Source organism: Ostrea edulis, chromosome 3 (genome assembly GCF_947568905.1).
Source record: "Ostrea edulis chromosome 3, xbOstEdul1.1, whole genome shotgun sequence".
NCBI lineage: Eukaryota > Metazoa > Mollusca > Bivalvia > Ostreida > Ostreidae > Ostrea > Ostrea edulis.
This window is the reverse complement of record NC_079166.1, coordinates 59,677,608-59,700,687: the sequence shown is the minus strand read 5'-3', so window position 1 is coordinate 59,700,687 and position 23,080 is coordinate 59,677,608. Positions and strand designations below refer to the sequence as shown.

Here is a 23,080-nt window from a genome sequence, read left to right as displayed (position 1 = left end):
TCTCCAAACTGATTCGATACGCAAGAACTTGTTCTGTGTACGGTCAGTTTTTAAATCAAGGCAAGCTACTGACACATAAGTTGATGGTACAGGGGTTTCAACAGTATCGATAAAAGTCGGCATTTCGCAAATTCTATGGTCGTTATAACGTTCTAGGTTGTCAATACAATCTATCATTGGGACTAATGCTGTCTGACGTGTTTCATACCGATTGTTAGACTGTTCTTGGAACGCTTATTTTAACTACAGATAAATCCATTTAACTGATCAGGGTATAGGGCTCACGGCGGCTGTGACCGGTCGACAGGGGGTGATTATTCCTCCTAGGCAAATGATCCCACCTCGGATGTGTCCAGGGGTCCGTGTTTGCCCAACTATCTATTTTGTATTACTTGAAGGAGTTATGAGATTGATCACTGTTCGCTATGTTCACCTTTCATGTATCCTTACCTAGACCCCCTTTAATAATGTTATTGTATGTATCTATAAGCATGTGCTCATCTGACATTCGTATTCAATTAGAAAAAGAAATCTACAAAGAGAACTGAAAAAAAAACAACAAGATCATGTTACTTTCAAAATAAAATCGAAGAAAATAAGTCTGAACCAAAGAAATTACGGCAACAACTTATAATTTTGCGGCCTCAATAGAGGCTTAAAAATGGGAGTAACCCCAACCTAGGGTAGATCAAAATACAACCTATAAGATTTTATGCCAACTTTGGTCTCGACTATGGATATGATAGTTTTAGTCTGATAAAATATGTTTTACTTATTTTCTGTCACAAAATCACAATTGTTTGGGAAAAAATAAAAAGTGCATTTTGTACTTTTATGGCCAAATTTATGCAGGGGATCAAACAAAGTTGGTTCTAAACCATGCAGCCTGATCCAGCTGATTGTATCACGCCTTTTAGATGCTAGTACTGTACACGTTTTTTTTTAATAATGAAAGAAATGTGTTCTAAAATTGTCAAAAACGTCTGCATTTTGCGTTCCGCGTACCCTCATTTCTTACATTTGACGAAACCATTCATGAATGAAGTTGGATATACTACAAATCAGAAGTTTTGTTATTTACTCTTCTGTCGAATGGTATAGAGTATGCTTGTGTAGCATAATGTATTAGGCTGTAAAACAGCAAAGTAGTATCCCCCTCTCCAAATTCGAGAAACCGCGTAAATGTTCTAGATTTGCATAAAATGGCAGAGAGGTTATTATATGACAATTATATCTAAGTTAAAGTGGTTAGATATGATATGCAGAACTAACATAAATGTGAACAGATTAGGACATGTGAGTTTACATATACATTAGGTAATACTTACAGGGTTATGTATAATTAACATGGTACCACATTACACTTTATAAGCAATGATTTCAAATCAAGATTTTACAGTTTCGCTGGCCTGATTTTGCATGTTTGTGGATATTTATTAATATGTGTTCATATTCGGACACAGAGGCGAGACTGGAAGTCAAAACCGTTGCCGATATAACAAAGCCTGTAAATAAGACCCAATAGAATTCACTCAGTGGTCTTCTTTCGCCGATTGCAAGTGCGAGAAGTCAACCCTGAAGACGTACATAGACACGAGCTGACCACCATATATCCCTCGCTCCTCTGTGATGAAGGGAATATGAAAAAAATCACTAAGTGAGGCGTAGCAAAGAAGCTAGAGGCATCAGTATATTTCAACACTGGCCAATTCAGTGAAATTGTATCATCAGCATACATACTGAATGAAATGTGATTGATACAAGGAATTAAGGACACTATTTGTCACATTTTTCAACCTTGCTGGTGTCTTGATGAAATTTATTATGAACTACTTTGACAGAAATCAGGGTATAGAATCAGTGGCTGTTAAATTTGACAGATATGGCCAAAAGCGTAGTGTTAAGACAGCTGAACGAAACAGGCGTAAAGAAACAGAACAAGCTAAATACGTTATCCAAGCAAATCGTCATGTTCCGAATTACCAACGATTCCTGATTGTATAAGGAAGCATAGCTGTCTATGTAGCCTTTGTATCTGGCCACATTGTCAGTGTTGCACACGGTATGTCATTAGAGAATCCGAGAATAATTCTAGCTGGAGGGGTTCATGAAGGACATACAGCTAAACTTGTCACATCCACAGAGGCAGCTATCATTCCAAGCCTTTTCAGTTTCCAAGAAAAAGCGGATACAGGAATACTACTTCATGTCATTGACCTGTCCCCCACTCATGATCAGTTGGTTGTTCGAAATTATGATACTGATGTTTTGGTGCTGTTGGGCCAAAAATGAAATATATATGTTTGTTTCCTGATACCAAGGCAAAACTTCCAGGTAGATAGGTAAGATTTAAAATTATTAATATTATTGTTTGATTTATAAGCTAACCCGGATCGGAATCAAAACACATTCCGACCAGAAAATAATTTTTGTCCGAAAATGGTCAGAAACAAATCCAAGTCAGAAGCTTTGAGTCCAGGTACATGTACATGTTGTACCTCTGGTAACAATAATTATTATGCTATCGCAGTGATGACGTGCTCACTGATTTTTTGTACATGCTGACAAGTCATAACAGTCGACAAGCAACAGTACATCCCTGTCCATTCCATTGTGGCAGAACTTGAAGTGGAGTTCTTTGAAAATCTCCCAGCAGCACATGCACTTACGGAATGTGACAGGTGAAGATAAAGAACAGTGACCAATGTCATAATTTCCATAAGCAATACAAAATAAGGAGTTGGGCAAACATGGACCCCTGGAGCACAAGCAGTTTATTCCGAATAGGAAAGCGTGTTGCTGACACAAAACTGTAGGAACATGTTCGAAAGGACTTCCATTCACTGACATTTGGAATGCTGACTAATGTGGAAGCAAATGAAAGGTGAAGATAACGAATAGTGATCAATGTCATAACTCCTATAAGGAGTATAAATGAGACAGTTGGGCGAACACGGACTCCTGGGTATACCAGAGGTGGCATCAGGTGCCTTGGAGAAAAAGTATCCCCTGTCGACCGGTCACACCCGCTGTGATCCCTATATCTTGATCAGGTAAACGGAGTAATCTGTAGTCAAAATAAATGTGCTAAGAACGACCTAACAATCGGTATGAAACACGTCTGATAGCATTTGACCCAATGATTGGTTGTATTGACAAACTAAATCATTATAACGCCCATAGAATTCATAAAATACTTTAAATCAGACGGTTGAATGCTGAAACCCCTGTAACATCGTCTTGTTTGTTAGTAGCTTGTATCGATTTAAAAACTGACCATACACAGAACATGATGTGTTTTTTGCACTTTCTTATGTCCTCAAATTGTAAAAAGAAAGAGAAAGAAAGCGAAGACATGTTCTTCCCTGGACCAGCTTTGGTATTTCTAGGCTTCGGCAACAGATAAATTAACCTGACTCCCATTTGCCACTAACAGAAGATGCTTACAGGATGTTCTCAGAGCAAGGTACCAAACCAGCATCTGACGTCAAAGTCACATCCTCAATCTGATCGGCAACATATGGTATGTTTCATATGGTCAGCTTGAACCAGTACTTTATACCAAAGAATCAGCTGCAGTCGAAGTCCGCAATCTCACTCATGCACATATTTACTGCACAGACCGTGGTTGCCGACAATCCAGTAATTGTCGCTGACTGCTGAACAACATTCACCACACTGAGGTTTATTCATGTCACAGTGCACAGCCACTGTTCGAACATTCTAAAGGCTGCAATTGACTCTTACATTGATGTAATTTTGACTGAGAATCTTGACTTGATATAAATTCACAACTTTACTTTTATTATTCACCATATATCTGTTATTTTGTACTTGTGGTACAAATGGATTAAGCTTTTCACTTATGTGGTCATTTGAGCATCACGTGGAAAAATACTATTGTCAGAGAATTAGTGTCTGTTTTATATACTTTTCAATTAACACAAATTATAGTAATCCATGTATTCATTCTGCTAATTGTCCTGCCCATATATTTAACAATGAGTGAAAATATATAGTTATGAGTTACGACATTGTTTGAATATGGATGTATAGCACATATGACATAAGTAATGTGTAAACTTATATAGTTAATACCACTGAAGGATTTGTTTAAATATTGTACAAATATATATCTATAGTTATTTGAAATACCGTATTGATGACAAAGTGAACATGTCACATCAACAGAGTTACGGATTTAGATTTACTAGTGGTGTTAAGGAATTATTTGGTATATTTTCATGTCACAAGCATTAGGAATTCTTAGCATAACTGCACTAGTTCCTTTGAAGTTGTTGGCGAATTCAAAGTATTATAGTGAGATGTTTGATTAGAATGAATCATTGCTATCAAAAAGACACAAATAAGCCATTCTAAACTTGTTGCTATTTGGCTTAAACTCATAAATGGTTATCTAGGATATGGCTTTTAGCATACCAAAATAACTTTAAAATGTAAAAATCTACCAACTCCATCCACTTTCATGTAACTGTGGAGGAAATGCACCTGGTGACTTAGTAGGTGTGCCATACTTTTGATGAACAGCATTAAAAACAATGTATTTAGGCTCTAATACAGCTTTTTCATGCTACTTGTACATTTCTGTGAATGATTAACCACTTTAGCTTTGATATAATTACCATATTATGCAAATCCACAACATTTACGCGGTTTCTCAAATTTGGGAGGGGATAACATTTTGCTGTTTTACAGTCTAATATATTATGCTACACAAGTATACTCTATATCAGTCGACAGAAGAGTAAATGAAAAAACTTTGATGTGTAGTATATACAACTTCTTTCATGAATGGGTCTGTCAGTTGCGAGAAATGAGGGTACGTGGAATGCAAAATGCGGACGTTTTTGACAATTTTAGAACATATTTCTTTCATTATTAAAAAACACGTGTACAGTATTGGTATATAAAAGGCATGATACAATCTGATGGGTCAGACTGCATTGTTTAGAATCAATTTTGTTTGATTCCTTGCATAAAGTCGGTCATAAATGTACAAAATGTACTTTCTATTTTTCCCCCCAAACAATTGTGACTTTTTGACAGAACATCAAAATTTAAGCTAAGTAAAACATATTGTATCAGACTAAAACCATCATTTCCATAATCTAGACAAATTTCTGCATCAAATCAAATAGGTTAGGTTGTACTTTGTTCTACCTTGGGTTGAAGTCATCTTAGAATTTGACCTACTGGTCACTGCACTATTAAGAATATTGGTTATAAGAACAAACAAAAAAAGTAATGAAAATATTGTTTTAAGAACTGATGGACAGGTTGAGCATGAAGGTAAAAGTAGTGCAGATTTTTTTCAACAGCTTTTTTTTTACTACAATTGCATCCAAACTCGTGAGCAAGTTACTTAGTCCTACAAATACGTATAATGTTGTTGCTATTGTATTTAGACAGTTCTATTTTGATAACCATTCAGAAAACAAAAACTGTTGTACTTCAACCTATGACTGAAGAATTTAATCCCCTTTTCAAGGGTTAAGCCCCTTTTCAAAAAGGGAAGTTCACTGGCAGTTGGCAATTATAGGCCAGTTAGCATATATGTACTAAGTATACTGTCAAAGATACTGGTAAAAATATGTCCATGTACAACGTTTACATTTTTTGAACAGTATCAACTTGTTTTATTCTTATCAATCAGGTTTTATAAGCCATTTTTCTACGGATACCTGTTTAATACATATGTTAGATTTCATTAGAAGCAATATCTCCAAATGGTTTCTTCCTGGTATGGTTATGTTGGACTTACAAAAAGCATTTGACACTGTCGATCATTAAATCTTATGTGACAAATTAGCGGTTTTAGAAGTTTTATCCACTGAGTGATTTGTGTCTTATCTATCTGGTAGACTGCAGGAAGTTCATTTCAATAATGTAGCATCCAATTTTAACCCAATATATTGTGGAGTACCTCAGGAGAGCATTTTAGCCCCTCTTCTATTCCTAATTTATGTCAATGATATGTATATAAGTATTGATAAAGACTGTAAGATGATTTTATATGCTGACGATGGAAAATTGCTCTTCATGGCTTGTAGATAACAAACTGTCTCTTCACCTTGGAAAAACAGAAACCGTTTTATTTGGACCACCCCAAAAATTGAAAAATGTTACCAGTTTTAAAATTCTATGTAATGGTCATGAAATCAAAGCTTGTGATATTGTTAAATGTTTAAGTGTATGTAAAACTTATACGGTACCAAATTTGATGCACCAGATGCGCATTTCGACAAATTATGTCACTTCAGTGATGCTCAACCGAAATGTTTGAAATCCGAAATAACAATGAAGTTTGAGAGCTATTATAGGGAAAACCATTGTGCCAAAAAAGTGGAGTCAAATTCGTCTAAGGATAAGAGCTATGCGTGAGGGAGATAATCCTAAACTTTGAAATGAATTTCTAAATTTTATAACAGCAATTAAATATACATGCGTATTTTAAAGCTAGTAACGAAGTACTTAGCTACTGGACTGTAGAGACCCTCGGGGACTAACAGTCCACCAGCAGAGGCCTCGACCCAGGGGTCATAATGCAAAACTTATACGGTACCAATTTTGATTCACCAGATGCAGATCGTCATAATGTGTATGTATATATAAATTTCTCTCATGTGAAAATGTTGTTTCAAGTATCATATTAAAGGTAAATGCTAGATTTGATTTTTTGTACAGAAATGCATCTTACCTAAATTTACAGTCAAGAAAGATTGTGATTATGCATGTTTTTCTTGGTATTGTGGTATTGGTAAACAAGTTAAACAAAAATTGCAAGTAACCCAAAACAAAGTTGTAAGATTAATTATAAATCTAGGTCCTAGAGCTAGCATTTCTAGTGACAGTATATATTATTTGAGCATGTTAAGAGTGGATGACAGAGCTACTCAACAAAGATTGAACCATGTATTAAATATATTTTATGGTAAAGCCCCACATTATCTCTGTGATCAATTTGTTTTAAACAATAATGATACTAGAAGTGCTACAAACAAAACTTTTATCATTCCTAAGAAAAAAGGCAAAGATCTTCTTGGATTTTTTACCGTGCTATCAAGGATTGGAATAATTTACCTTGAAATACAAAAGAGTTGGCAACTAAGCAAAGTTTGAAAAAAAACTGTAAAGTCCTTATTAGCCAGCAAGGCAAAGGGTATAACCAATTTTGTTTAATACTTATTTCTTAACACTTTAGTATTCTATTATAATATATGTCTGAAGTTTGTCATTTTTCAACACATTATGAAACTATAAATCAAAATTTGCCAAAATTCCAATTGTTAGTCATGTAATGTTTATTCTTTTTCTCTGTTGATCATATCTATTATATAAATATAAGGACCCCATTGGAAATAAGCTAATCTAAGCTTTTATGGGTTATCCTTAGGTTATTGTATCATCATTTGGCATGTTATCCATACAGTTACTTATTATTTATCTGTTATAACAACATAGTGTTATATATCATGCCAGGTTTCAATTCGTTATTTTAGATTTATAATCATGGCATTCTGTGATATTTTATACCTGAATAAAATGAAATGAAATAATACATTCCGTTCATGTTACACAGATTTTCACAAACACAGAATGAATAACTACCATACTGTTGCCCGTAGGTCCTGTACTGTACCCTGATGCTGTAGACACTCTTTATGTCATCGAGGTCTACATACCACCATACCGTCTTGTACGGATAACTAGATACAGGGCCGATCATTTCAGTCCTCATACATGTATTGATGTCTCCGTCTACTGCATTGGTTGGTGAGTAAGTTGTACAAGCTGGGTCATTAGCTGGACAACTCCATGTTGTACTCTGATTAGCTCTGCGATCCTTTGATAGATGTTCTTTGTAAAGAAATATATTAAATCACCATATGATAAAACATCACAGAAGATTTAGGAAATGGGTTTTGGTAAGGTAAACACCGATCTAATAGAAAAAAAATGAAGAAATACATGATAAAATTTGACGTAAATGGATAGCTGTTTGATAATCTTAATTTAAACCAAGTCGCTTTTCTTTAGTGTAATATAAGTCTCAGATATGTTTGAATTGATCAATAATTACGTACAGCACAGATGGCACATTTCTGTAAAATGGATTACGTACTTTATAAAAGAAGAAATATATTTAAGTAGCAGTCCACGTAAGAATCATGCAGAAGGTGGCATACTGATAATCTTGGATTTTCATGAAACTTTCCATAACTCTTCATAATAATGATATATGAAGACATGCAGAGTAAAAAAATTGTGCATCAATGGTTGCTATGGAAATTAAAGCATTTGTGTTTCCATAGCAACCACTGTATTGGGTTTTGTAAAGTGCAGAAATACATACTTCTTAAAATTTGTATAAAAATGAAAATAATAATTTTTCAAACATAATGATAATTTATTTAGGCGAGGTAAAGGTTGCTTCAATATAAAAATGTACAATACTAATGAAATACTATTATATGGTATCTGTAGAGGACTTTGGAATAGGCATTGTTTTAATATTTATCAATTTTCTGTAAATTCGACAATTTTAAGATATTTTAAATACATATTACTTTAGTTATCCGAAAAGTACCAAATTTTGATACATATTTTCTAAACAATCAATACTAAGTGTACTCAAAATCAAAATCAAAAGAGTCGGAAATCCACATAGTAACGGTTGCTAGGCAACTCTTTCAGGCCCATTTCCAACACAATAAAACAAGAATATCTGCAATATATGCATTAAAATGATTCCATTAACTGAAAATAAATACAAATCTTCTGGGTTCACTTTAATTTATTGACATTTCAGACCAATTGGAGAAATCAGACTTCAACCATATCACCATAGCAACTGATTTTCCTTAGCAACGCACATAAAATTTAAAGTTGTATGATTAAATTGCACTGGAATGAGAACCTAATGCAAATATACCAATATATGATTTTCTACTGATATGTTGAATCCAATGAAGACATCAGGTTTAACTATATCACCATAGCAACCAATTTTCCCTAGCAACAAGCAAACATTTCAAACTGTACAATTCCAATTGCCTTCAAATGAGAATATAATACAAATATATCAACATGTAATTATTTACTAACATGTCGGACCCATGGAAGACAATATGTTTACACATATCACCATAGCAACCACTTTCCCTAACAACACTTAAAATATTTATTTGTACAATGCCATTGCACTGAAACGAGTATATAATTGAAAAATATCACCATATGAATCATGATTCTTTACTGACATGCCATACCCATTGAAGACAATGAGTTTAATTATATCACCATATAATTCTCTCTCTCTCTCTCTCTCTCTCTCTCTCTCTCTCTCTCTCTCTCTCTCTCTCTCTTTCTCTCTCCCTACTGTATCTTTATAATTATTCTACATTCATGCTTGAGTGAGTCTCTCTTTATGTACAATTTTGCTGCAAGTAAATTTTCCTGGTACTCCTCAAGCTATGAAATCTTGTCATTATCCAAGGTGAAGATAACGTACAGTGATCAATCTCATAACAATCTCATTATCTGGTTAATAGGCCTCCATGCTTCTCAGAATTCCTATGAGAATTTCAAACCATGCAGTTCCATCTGCAGCCAGATTGTGAAGTCTTTTTAAGCTTGTGATGCAGGACAAGTAGTTAAAATCCTAAATAACATGGCCCTTGAAAGATGATGAAATAAGTGTCTTCACAACAGGACTGGTAAATTCATATATGTACAATGGTTGAATGGCAGGCAGTCCCAATTTCTTGTCGAAAGGTTATAAGTTGTCTGCTGTGAAGGTACATTTCTTTTGTACTCAATGATGTTACCTGAAAATAATTTTGTTGGTTCAGAGACATTGTTTTTAAAAACAAGAGGCCCATGGGCCACATCGTTCACCTGAGTCACCTTGGCCCATATCTGAAGACTTTCCATATATATTTGCATGTAAAACTTTAGTCCCTATTATGGCCCAAACTACCCTTTGCAAACTTGAATCTACACTATGTCAGAAAGCTTTAATATAAATGTCAACTTCTTTGGCCCAATGGTTCTTGAGAAGAAGATTTGTAAAGATTTTTCCTATATTTGTATGTAAAACCTTGACTCCACCCCCCCCTTGTGGCCCCATCCTACCCCCCGGGGGCCATGATTTGAACAAACTTGAATCTGCACTATGTCAGAAAGTTTTCATGTAAAAATCAGCTTTTTTGGCTTAGTGGTTCTTGAGAAGAAGAATTTTAAAGATTTTCCCTATATATTTGTATGTAAAACTTTGATCCCCTATTGTGGCCCCATCCTAGCCCAGGGGCCCATGATTTGAACAAACTTGAATCTGCATTATGTCAGGAAGCTTTCATGTAAATCTCAGCTTTTCTGGCTTAGTGGTTCTTGAGAAGAAGATTTTTAAAGTTTTTCCCTATATATTTGTATGTAAAACTTTGATCCCCCCTTGTGGCCCCATCCTACCACCGGGGGCCATGATTTGTACAAACTTGAATCTGAAATATGTCAGGAAGCTTTCAGGTAAATTTCAGCTCTTCTGGCCCAGTGGTTCTTGAGAAGAAGATTTTTAAATGACCCCACCCTATTTTTACATTTTTGTGATTATCTCCCCTTTGAAAGGGACATGGCCCTTCATTTGAACAAACTTGAAAGCCCTTCACCCAAGGATGCTTTTGGCCATGTTTGGTTGAAATTGGCCCAGTGGTTCTGGAGAAGAAGTCGAAAATGTGAAAAGTTTAACAGACAGACAGACGACGGACAAAATGTGATCAGAAAAGCTCACTTGAGCTTTCAGCTCAGGTGAGCTAAAAATTGCACAATGTTAAAAATGCCTATTCATTGAAACAGATATTTTCCATAAATGTATGTCAGTTGCTATTAAAAATTCATTTTACATTGGGTAATCATGGGATGTATTTTTTCAGAGTGCAGTGCGAGTTATTTCAATGAATGTTAATCATATCCATTGGATGAAGACATAATTTGGCATTGTTGATAATTTATTGTGTACCTGATAAAAAAGCAGGATTTAAAGAAGTCTAGTGAATGCTCCAATTTTTCTTTATCCATCTTCCAACAAATACGCTTCCCCTTTTCCTGAAGTACAACACCTATTTTGAAGAAGAAGAATATATATAACATATTTCGAAATTAATTACAACTCATCATTTGTTGTCAAACAAAGGGGTCTAAAGACATTGAACAATATTTCTAATATCATTATTGATTTGACCTTTGTCTTGATTTTGTGGCCTCAAATACCATCAAGAGGCTCATGGGTTGCATTGCTCACCCGAGTCATCTTGACCCTGCTATAGTGATTTTTAAAAGATTTGTTTCCAATCTTTATTCCCATGAAATTTTTTAACCCTATATTGCGACCCAAATCTAGCCCAAAAAGTTGCGATATAGCCTACTTGAATTCACATATGGGGATGCCTCAAAACCAATATGACTAACATGATCTTGCTGTTATTGAGAAAACATCTTTTTTAAGATCTTCTTTCAAGCATATATGTCCTATAAATGTAAATTATGATTCATTGAGTAACCATAAACCAAGGGTTCATTTTACTGAGGGAAAAAACTTCAAATGAACTTAGGAATGTTGGTGTTGTGATAGGATTTAGTGTGGCTCTGTGACACTTACACTGTCTTAAACATTTGTTTCAATCAATTTTCTGAATAGTCTAATATAAATTTCCAATTGTGTTTCACACCTACCCCTAGGGCCCAGAATTGAACACACAGAAATTTGAAAACCTGTTCATGCATGCATATTGATATGGCTAGTCTAATCATGGTCATCTGTTATTGAGATGAATATTTTTAAAGATGTTCCATACATATACCCAAATAAAACTTAGATCAATTATTGTGCCATACCCTACTTTCTAGGACCACAATTTGAACAAACTTAAATTGTGCAATATCTGTGAGTTTAACCTGACTACTAGTAATACCTGTCTTTTATGAAGATTTATTTAAAAAATGTCCAGTATACTTAGATCCTCTATGGTGATTGAATCTACACTATGTTAAGGAAGGTCTTCAGGTAAACATTTTAAATTTCATATATGTGATATGAAATCAGATATGAGATCAGAGACATAGATAACATGTTACTTAGTCATGTAAATATTCCATATTTCTTGATTATCTCCCCTTTGAAGGGAGCATGACCCTTCATTTAATTTGAACAAGCTTGAATCCCCTTTTCTCAAGGATGATTTTTGCTAGATTGACTGACAATGGCTCAGTGGTTGTAGAAAAGATTAAATTTTGAAAAGTCTACAAACAGATGGACAGACAGACAAAAGCTCACTAAAATGTTCAACTCAGGTGAGGTAAATAGGATAATATGCTCTGTGGTTTATCAGTATACCAAGTTTGTTGTCAACCAAGCAATTGGTGTGACTGATGGGTGCAAACTTAATTAATATTCCAACTCACATAAACAGGACAATATAACAACCTGAACAATACATATATTACATGTAAATATATACATGTGTATATTTACAATGACAACGGTTTTTCATTTTCATACATGCAAAGCAGATATCATGGTGTATACCTTTAATATTGCTACATGACTTTGCATGTATTCAAGTCTGACCCATTCAAGTTCTTATTCTAGGAATCACGTCCATATTCTGTTGTTTGTTGTATGGCAAGCAAGTCATGGAATCTTCTTGGAATTTCAGTGAACAGATTCCTTGTATACTGAAATTTAAGTAAATATATTTCATTCAATGAAGCTGAACTACCAACTATCAATTTGTGGTGATGGCAATGATCTCGATACCTGCAGAGGTGTCAATAATTCAATTTTCAATCAAGTTCACAAGTTACCAAACTCTGTAGACAACAAGTATAACGGACATTATGATCAAAGAAAAATGGTGATCAGGTAAGCTATACAGACTTTTGGTTAAAAGACCCGTGCTAAATCATTACATCCGATACATTTTTGCTGATAAGAAATATTCATTTGATTAAAAATTATGTTTGAAATTGTTCATCTTATGCAAAATTAACTAAAATAGATTCTTAAGGTCTTCATATTTGATGTGATAAAAATTAGCTAATGAAGAGCACTTTTAATATGTATTTTCAACTATGTGGGTTGTGATTGGATTTTAAAAAATGCACCTATACTGGTTATAAGAAAATTAAAATGATTTTGATATAGAATCAGGTGTCACAAATAGTGTTTCCTATTTTAATTATTATTCCATGGCTAAGAAAATCAAAAATCATTAATTTTGAATTTCCACTGTGATGACATCATGATTAACAACTATGTGGAATCAACATTTGTACTTTTCTCAAAAATCAGATACAAAAAGACTCATGAAAATTCATGGGACTTGTGAATTTTCATGGGATTGAGGCTGCTCATAAACCATGAGTCTGGGGCTTATCTTTAAAAAGCCCTAGTAACAACCCTGATGTGTTATGAAATTTGAACCTGCGGTACATGTGTTAGATTAGAGTTGTGAGGATCAAGATACCCCAACATATCACCATATGGCATATGCCATTGACTTGTCTAAACAATGTGTAACTGTTGACCCACCAGGTTCAGTAATCATGGGGTGGGGGTGGGGTTGTTGAATCATTCATTGAAATAACATGAAAAAAGAGCAATGATTCATTAGTTTCATTTTAGCTGATGTGTTTTGATTTTAGCCTGTGGAAGAAAAAGTTACTTTCAACCACTGGTTGGCAGAGGGAAAACAGAAGTGTTTCTAAAATGGCCTACATTTTAAAGTATAATATTTTTACATAGTTTTCACCCCCCCCCCCCCGATACTATTTATTCATTAGTCGACAGCTTATTTATGGTACAAAGCAAAATAATTATTAAAATAAAGTATGGTGAAATTAGCTTAAGTAACCAATACATATTTATGATTTATTCACACAAACTTACCTGCACCGCCACCCATACTGGCCATAGCATTTTTCCACAAGCATGTTGCTCATCCCAAATGTTAATGATATGTGCCCATATCCGGTTCGTATATCCAATACAACTGACCGAGTGATCTGGGAAAACACATGTAGTATTCTTCATCCACTCTAAAGAGCTCTGATGATATGATACAACCGAAAAATTCCAACGTGCGATTGTGAAAATAGACACAGGCACAGGCAGGCCTTGTGTCATGGATTTCCCGCAATGTGATTTGTTTAAGGAGCATAAATATCTAGCTACCGATTTCTTATAGTCATTCACATAAATTGTCTTTGAAACTTCTTCACATGGAGTATTTGTCCATAAAGAAATGTTACAAAACGGCATCGTCTGTCTTCAAACCGCCAACTCGTGTGATTTCCCCAAACAATCGTATCTTTAACACTAAAGAGTTAGCAAAGGGAGATAATAAAATCGTCAATCTGCTAGATCGTACGTAGTTTTTAAAAATATGTAACTAATTTGTAAACATGTTTCCAAATGATGTTTGTTATTTCTTTTACTGTCCATACTATTGACTTTATGTATCTATTAATCTTTAATGACAGAGTGTCCGATAATTAATTTTTATGACCATTTTCATTAGTGCTCTTTATAAAGAAAACAACGGGAAAATATTTTTGAAACCGAATATCCTTTCAGCCGATTAAAAATCTTAAGAAGGATTCAAGGTGAAATTTTTTATTGGATCAAGTTCAAAACATGATTTTCTTCAAAATTAGCCATTTTTCAAGAGATTTTAAATTTATAGCTGTGCCACTTTTTTTTCATTCTGCATGATTCTTACGTGGACTGCTACTTAACTACTCATTTCAATATATCGATATTAGTGTTAATTATTACATACTTGCATCCAGTTGTCATTAGAATGATATTGTATCACCACGATATTATATCTATGATAACGAATTAAGGAAGTAAGCTCTTGAGCTTTCGAGTAAAATTGCGTAGGATGCTACAACTAAGTATTCACTGGTTCAGTATTTATCCCATTGGTGTAAATATATTGCACATCTATTGCTGAACCCTCTCCAGTTCAAAATGTTTGTGTCAATTCAAATTTTGAAAAGGTTTGACAGGTCTATATTTTGTGGCGGACGGATTCACTAATCAAAAAGTTCTAATTCTGCATGATATTACAGTTTCTGTTTCATCCAATGTATCGTCTATTTCCACACCCTATACGTGTATTTTCAGTTTTATGATTTATGATACAGGTAGTTGAAACTTGAAACTAATTCAAATTTTATAATTAACTTGGTTGATATATTTTTCCAAACAGAATTAAAACAGTTTTAAACAATTTACTCGAAATGTTGTATAAAAATTCAGTATTTTCGCCAAGAATTCCAAAAATTGATCTCCAATCCCCACTTTTTAAAGTTGCATTTTAAATTGGAAGATCAGACCTTGAAAATTAAGTAAAATTTTGGAAATTGACATTACTCCTAATATGTCCTTTTAAACTCTCAAATTTGATATCATGAAGTTTTTCGTATATCAAGTGCAAAAAGGTCATTATTTATTTCCTTTACTAGTATTAATTTCTTTTTTCATCTGTAGTGTTAGAGGACATTAATATGTATCTATTTGATGTACTGACTAATTTATGTTGCTTATGTTGTGTTGACACTAACATAAAAATCAAGTTTAATGTAATACATTTTAAGTGCAAAAAGGTCATGTTTAGAACACTATAGCTCAATAACAAGCATTGCGACCCCAGTTTTTCTTTTTAATTTCCCAATTCTCCTTCAATGTAAAAATAAAACATACCCTTCCCAAAAAATTGACATTACTCCTGATGTCAGGTGCGAATCTCTTTAATAAATGTATAGAAAAAACAATAAAGCTTTCCAAATTAGTAATCATGAAAGGTGAAGATAACGAACAGTGATCAATCTCATAACTCCTACAAGCAATACAAAATAGATAGTTGGAGAAACACGGACCCCTGGACACACTAGAGGTGGGATCAGGTGTCTAGGAGGAGTAAGCATCCCCTGTTGACCGGTCACACCCGCCGTAATTCCCATAACGTGAACAGGTAAATGGAGTTAACTGCAGTCAAAATCAGTGTGCCAAGAACGGCTTAACAATCGGTATTAAACATACCAGACAGCATTTGACCCAATGATAGGTTATATTGACGAACTAGATCGTTATAACGACCATAGAATTTGAGAAATGCTGAATTCAATCGCGACTGTTGAAACCCCTGTACCACCAACTTGTTTTTCAGTAGCTTACCCTGATGTAAAACCTGACTATACGCAGAACAAGCTCTTGCATATGGAATCAGTTGAGATATATAAACACTATATACAGGTGATAATGGAATAGTGCTACACACATAGGAAGTTGACGATGGAGAAACTAAAATCATCCCGTTTGTCATACAGTTGAGTTGTCAGTTTGCCGTTAATGTCTACTTTCAATAACATATCTAAGTATGAAGCAGACGTGGACGACTCTGTGGTGTCCCTTATTTCGAGCTCACGGGCATATATCAAATATACATATGAATGAAAGTTATTATTGTTAATAGACAAAACGTCATCGATATATCGAAATGTCGAATTGACGGCCACAGCGAGAGATTCTTTCTTCTCATGTAGAAGTTTTTGAATAAATTCTGCTTCATATGAATATAGAAACAGGTCAGCTAACAAAGGAGCACGATTTGTGCCCATGGAATTCCCAACAGACTGTTGGAAGACCTGATTACCAAAGACCACGAAGGTATTGTCATTGAGGAACTCTAGCATGTTTCTTATTTCGACTTCAGAGTACTTGTGCGTGGAATCAGAGTAGTGTTTAACAAAGTAAGTTTTGAATGATTGATCACTAGATATGGATATTTCCGTTTTCCATTTCCAATCATAATGCTTATCAAATTCAGGGTGAAAAGTATAGATAAACAACTTTATAGTAGACATTGAATGCAAATTCACCACGACTTTTTGAATTCGTTTGTTTTTATATAATCAAGTAAGATTGATGTATTATATTCCTCTGAAGCAGAATTGATTTAAAAAAAATCTTTTACGTAAGAAGAAAAAAAATCTTTCTGTGGTCTTCAATTCGACATTTAGAAATATCGACGACATCTTATATATTAACAACAAAAAATTCCATCCATAACCCAATTAGATATATCCCTGTGAACTCAAATTCGTCCTCTTCTGATTCATACTTAGATAATGTATTGCAAGTAGATATTAACGGCAAACTAACAAATCAACTTTATGACAAATGGGGTGGATTTAGCTTCTCCGTCGCCAACTTCTCATATTTATGTACCAATATTCCATTATCACTTACATATGGTGTTTATATCTCTCAACTGATTCGATACGCAAGAGTTTGTTCTGTGTATGGTAAGCTTTTAAATCCAGGAAGGCTACTGACAAACAAGTTGATGCTAAAGGGGTTTCAACAGTCTCGTTCAAGGTCAGCATTTCTCAAATCCTATGGTCGTTATAACAATATAGTTTGCCAACACAACCTAACATTGGGTCAAATGCTGTCTGACTTGTTTCATACCAATAGTTAGGCCACTCTTGGTACACTGATTTTGACAATGGATAACTCCGTTTGCCTGATCAATATATAGGGCTTACGGCGGGTGTGACCGGTCGACAGGGGATGATTACTCCTCCTAGGTACCTGATCCCACCTCTGGTGTGTCCAGGGGTCCCTGTTTGTCCCTCTATCTATTTTGTATTGCTCATGGGAGTTATGAGATCGATCACTGTTCGTTATCTTCACCTTTCATTATTATCAAAATTAGATAAAATAACCAAAACTAAATGTTTGCGGCAAGTTTACGGGAAATAAATTTCTTTGTCATTACTATTCACCAAAACATTGCAGAAGTTTGCCAACAGTTGGGAATCTAAAAAAGAAGATTCACCACTGGTGGCATACAGTTACGGCAATTTTCTGGCAAACACTACAGATTAAATTTCTTGATCCACCTATCAAAATGTCCTGTTAAATGACGTCACGTCAAATTGATTGACATGTGGAACGCGATCTGTGAATTGCTTCTATCCTACTGTGTCGGATTGAATGGTGACAATGCTCATGCTATGGTACTAAGTTATAACATAGTTTGAGAAAACTTTAAGGAAATAAAAAGCCGCAAATTAATCTGCATTGTCTATTGCATGGCGTATTTTGTGTGATGTCTGAGCTACTCCAAAGTCGGATGTTGCTCTGCGAAGTAAACAATAGGCCTACATCAGTCGCGGATTTAATGGTGAGGAGGGGGGGGGGGGGGGGTGGCAACCGGCACGCGCCCCCACTAAAATTTTCAAATTTAAGGTAAATAGTGGCATCTTGTTTCGAAAAATGTAAACGATAAAAGAAGCAATAATTTCTTCCACTTTCTGAGAAATAAATGGCCAAATCTTTTGATTTATTAAATTACTTTTAGTGGGATAAAAAAAAATTCCCCAAAACACTTAACATTTGCGTCATTTTCTTAATTTCACCCTATCGAAAAATGACCAAAATTAGTAAAAAGGACTACATATGAGTCATATTCCAAGACCCATAAAAACTAATTTGTCCAGGAGCTTCCGGGGGCTCGCCCCCCCCCCCCCCCCACCAACGAAACCTTCGCCCTGGACCCACTATGGGCCTCAAGACGGCCCCACACCCCTGTCTTAAAAACCGTGCACCCCCTCTAACCGAAATTCCTGGATCTGCCCCTGTACATAATGCATGTATATGTAGGAACAACTACACTTTATTCCATATATTTAGCCTACACATGCATTTTGAATACCTACCAAGATTCGTTGCATAGTCAATCTTGCGTTTTTAAATTTGATAAAGTACGAACTCCGGTTATGTGAAGAACCAAGATGGCGGCCTTCGCTTCGTCGTTATGTTGCGAAGTGAATCTTTGCGCGGCGCAAGCGAGTTTTTATCTATCGGTACTTGTTTATGAATTAAGAGTTTCTACAGTGTAGTCTTATCATTTTTCTTTCAAAGAACGAAGCTAATAAACTTTAACCAATGGTAATACAACGTAACCTATCTTGATGCAGAATATCACAGACGGATCCAGGATCTTTTTTAAAAGGGGGGGGGGGGAGGGTTCTACCATTGATTTTGGTTTTCAAGTGGGTCCACCCTCAAAATGCGTTATCTATACCTCTTTTTAAAGCAAAATTATCTGACAATAAAAGGGGGATGTTCCGACCCCCGGAACCCTCTCTCTAGATTCGCCACTGAATTTCGCGGATTTTAAGAGTTAGGTTATATTGCATAAAATAGGTCAAGATTACCTTCAATCCCTAAACAATATAGGGTTATTGAACTTATATTGGTGAATATTGGCACAAGTTGGCTGTCAGAATGCACAAGCTTGCGAGTGCATTTTGACAGCCAACGAGTGCCAATATTCACCAATATAAGTTTAATAACCCTATATTATGATATAGCTAAAGTATTTAGTGTTAAACTATACCACTTTTCACTCAATATACTCTAAAATAGAAGAGAGTTTATCAATATTGGCATTTAAGGTTACAGTGTGCAATATCAGCATGCATTTTTTAACTGTTCAATATTAAACCCGTCATTACGGCTTGTTTACGGTCAATTATTGAACGCTCACACTCGGAATGTTTCGGGCGCAAACAATTTACGCAATGCAAAGTTCTATAAGTTCTCAGGATATCTCTAGATTTTACGCAGATTTTATAATAGACTATTTATTAGCTATATAATAAACTGAATTATATAACCTGAATGCATGTTAAGTTAACAATTCAAAATTAATACATGTAGATTAATGATGACAGTGCTTTCTAATAAACAATACATATTTCCCCCACACGATATTAATAAAGATTTAATAGCTTTAATGAACACTTTCATTTGTGAACAAACAATAAAAAAGGTATACAGAGTAATATTTATACTTGTTATTCGATTAGTTTCAATATTTATTGTACATGTGTTTAGTTTTAAAGGGGAAGTGGGGTGAAAACAGTGAATTTAGTTTTTTGTCATACATTCAACTTTTGATCTCACCCCTTTAAAGTCGTTAGATAGTTTGATAAATCATATTAGTGTTATATCTATTTTTTCATTGGGTAAAGAACGGGGGGGGGGGGGGGGGGGGGTATGTGCATAAGTTCTTTATGTACAGGCTATCCACACTTCGGGTGCCTGTGGTTTCTACAAAATTTGGGGGGGTCACAAATCAATATCTAAAAGTTGCAACTGTTATTACATATACACACACACCAGGTTTGTTGGTCAATTCAATAGCAATCATTGGTGTACTAGAAGCATTTCATTTGGAATACTATATACAATTAATAATTGATTCAGATAAATCACTTAAAGAAATTAAAGACGCTAAGGACGTTTTCTTGACATATGCTCCCCATGAAACTGACCACATATCCATATTGCAGCACATTATTTTAACACATCAAAACTTAATAGTAAATGAGTTACTTTTTGAAGCTCTTGAATATTCCTTAAAATGAATCTCGAGAGGTTTGATCGCGTAATATAACAAAACTGAGAAATGTAACATTTGGGTGTTCCTAAGATACTAAATAACTATGTAAAAATGCAATACATTAAATTTGGTAAACATTTTTGATTACCTTTACATATGAACTCAATTTTATAGATTCTTGGTATGTTTGCATACAAATTTTGCACAAAAAGTGTTGTATTCTGAAGACACAGATTCAGGTAATGAAGACAGCTTTTGTATGATATATACAGAACTCATTACAATGTATTTGTATATTTACATTTTGAGTGCTATAATTGATTGATTGTATCTTGTTTAACGTCTCTCTCGAGAATTTTTCACTCATATGGAAACGTCACCAAGGTCGATGAACGGCTTGACAGGTCTATGCTCGGTGCCTACGGATATTGAGCAGTGAGGGTTCTTTAGCGTGTCACACCTACTATGATACGGGGCATCCGTTTTTAATGTCATCTTCGAGGACCCGCGACATTTGGCGATGGAACTACCATTACCTGTTTTAACGACTTGGGTCTGTCGCGGCCGGGATTCGAACCCCGGCCTTCCACATATAGTTTTGTTATTTGGCCATTCGCATTCCCTAATAGAAATCAAGAATATGCCATTAAATCCTTAACACATGTAAAAGTAAATGTAAACTTAAAGTTTTATACGCTAACCCTGACAAAATTAAAATATATATATATAAGAAAACAAAAACTCGATTCTTTTTAATTATTGATTTGAAATGCTTTGACTCGAAAGAATGGCCTCTACAAATGCAGTATAATAACCAAAGTAACAAGGTTTCTAAGAATATGTTGCAGTGTAGGAATGGAATGAAGAAAAGACGTGGCCTCAGTTCAGTTCAGAGGCTTGTCAACGTTTGAAATGAAAACTGACCGCACTTGGATTTGATATTTCAATGAAATATGATTTCGATTTTACATTAATTAGAATTTTTTTAAAACAAAATGTACTTGGGCACGACGTGTCATTATCAATAACAGTGAAACAAACAATTGGATTATCGCCACTCCGAAACATTTTTGTCATTATTCAACCAAATACTGCCAAAAACTTGATAGAACTTTTTGCTGCGAACATTTGCCAGAACTGTTTGCAGCAAATTTACCATAACTGCTTGCTGCGATTTTGAAGGTGTTGCACGCCTCAATATAGTTTTCCTAAAGCATGAACGATCGATAAAATTAAGTTTTTCAAATATATGATAAAACCAGTTGGAACTTACTAATATTATTTTCAACTCCACCTGTACGTTAATTTTCCTAAGTAATTTATGGTCTACTGCGTGGTTATCGACTTTTATAGGCAACAATGTTCATTTTCTAAAACGACCGGGTTCGAATCCCTCACGAACACAGTTTTTCTATATTTCGTTTTCCAGCTAGATTTTTTTCTTAATTGAAACACACTTCTAGTTTTTATATATGTTTCTTGGCAAATCTCTGTTTATTACAATGTGCCGAGTTTGAAATAAGCTTCTAACCTGAACACTGTTTAGTTTGTGAATATGACTCGCAACAAACACACCGAATACAGCATGCAATACCTGTGTTTTAATAGTCAAAGGTGTGTGTATTTTTAGTGAAAGGTGTTGACAAAGGCATGGTGAATTTTTTTTTTACGAAAAACCGTTGTGATCTCTGGAAAGTTTTGAAAGAAAAACTTTAAAATCAAACAAGGTAAATAACCGTTAAACGGTTTAAGTGGATAAGATAATGTGTACATGTACATGTATTCCAGTAGCAAATTGTTATAATGGTGAATCAATGTTTTCAGATGCATGTACTTCAAATTATGTTAAACTTTATTACTGCGTATTAAACTTCTCATATTTTGTTTTGTGGTCAGAGTTATGTACAGTTGCCAACTGTTGGTTGTAGACAATGATGCATACGAATATAAGAACTTTTAGACTGTAGTATTATATAATATTAAATATTTGATACACTTGTAACATGTAACCGTATACATTGTATCTGATACTCATAAAAACAAAAACAGAGATAATTTAATTTTCACGATTTCAAAACTTATGTTTAGACTCCATGTATAATGTATTGACACATAGCATGTATTCAGCTTGTCCTTAGTACTGGGGCATCCTACGGGTATATAAATGTCAAATACGCAATAAGAGTATACATATGGATGAAGGTCAGTTCTGCGTCATGAGTGCTGGCACGGAGCTCCGATTGGGGATAATTCCCGCCTCGATACAACACTCTCTTTGCCAAAACCAGATTTATATCAATATGCATTCCAGGAATGTTTCCCAGAACTACCACAAGCTTGCAGCAAACCCCTGGCAAACGTTTGCTGCAAGTTTGCTGCAAATTCATAAATGCCATACAAATGAATTGTAGCAAACTTGCAGTAAACGTTTGCCAGAGGTTTGCTGCAAGCTTGTGACAAATTTCCTACAACTATTTTTCAGAACCTCTGTATTTCGGTAAGGCTTAGTTCAGCACAAAACTGAGACACAATGTGTATGTACATCAAACAACATTTATAAATATTCATCTTTCACAGCTACG

The 23,080-nt window shown here is 34.7% G+C and overlaps 1 protein-coding gene across 5 annotated transcripts in view; it reads right to left on the bottom strand.

The window, feature by feature from the left end:
* LOC125673260 (multiple epidermal growth factor-like domains protein 11) overlaps positions 1–23,080 on the bottom strand; it is a 58,711-nt gene that overhangs the window by 8,198 nt on the left and 27,433 nt on the right. For all 5 annotated transcript variants that reach the window (XR_007369375.2, XM_048909761.2, XM_048909760.2 and 2 more), the window contains exon 2: positions 7,630–7,878. Coding sequence is in view for 4 of the 5 variants with exons in the window: in XM_048909761.2 (XP_048765718.1) it covers positions 7,630–7,632 (3 nt within the window). In the remaining variant the exon portion in view is untranslated. The remainder of the gene's footprint in view (positions 1–7,629; positions 7,879–23,080) is intronic.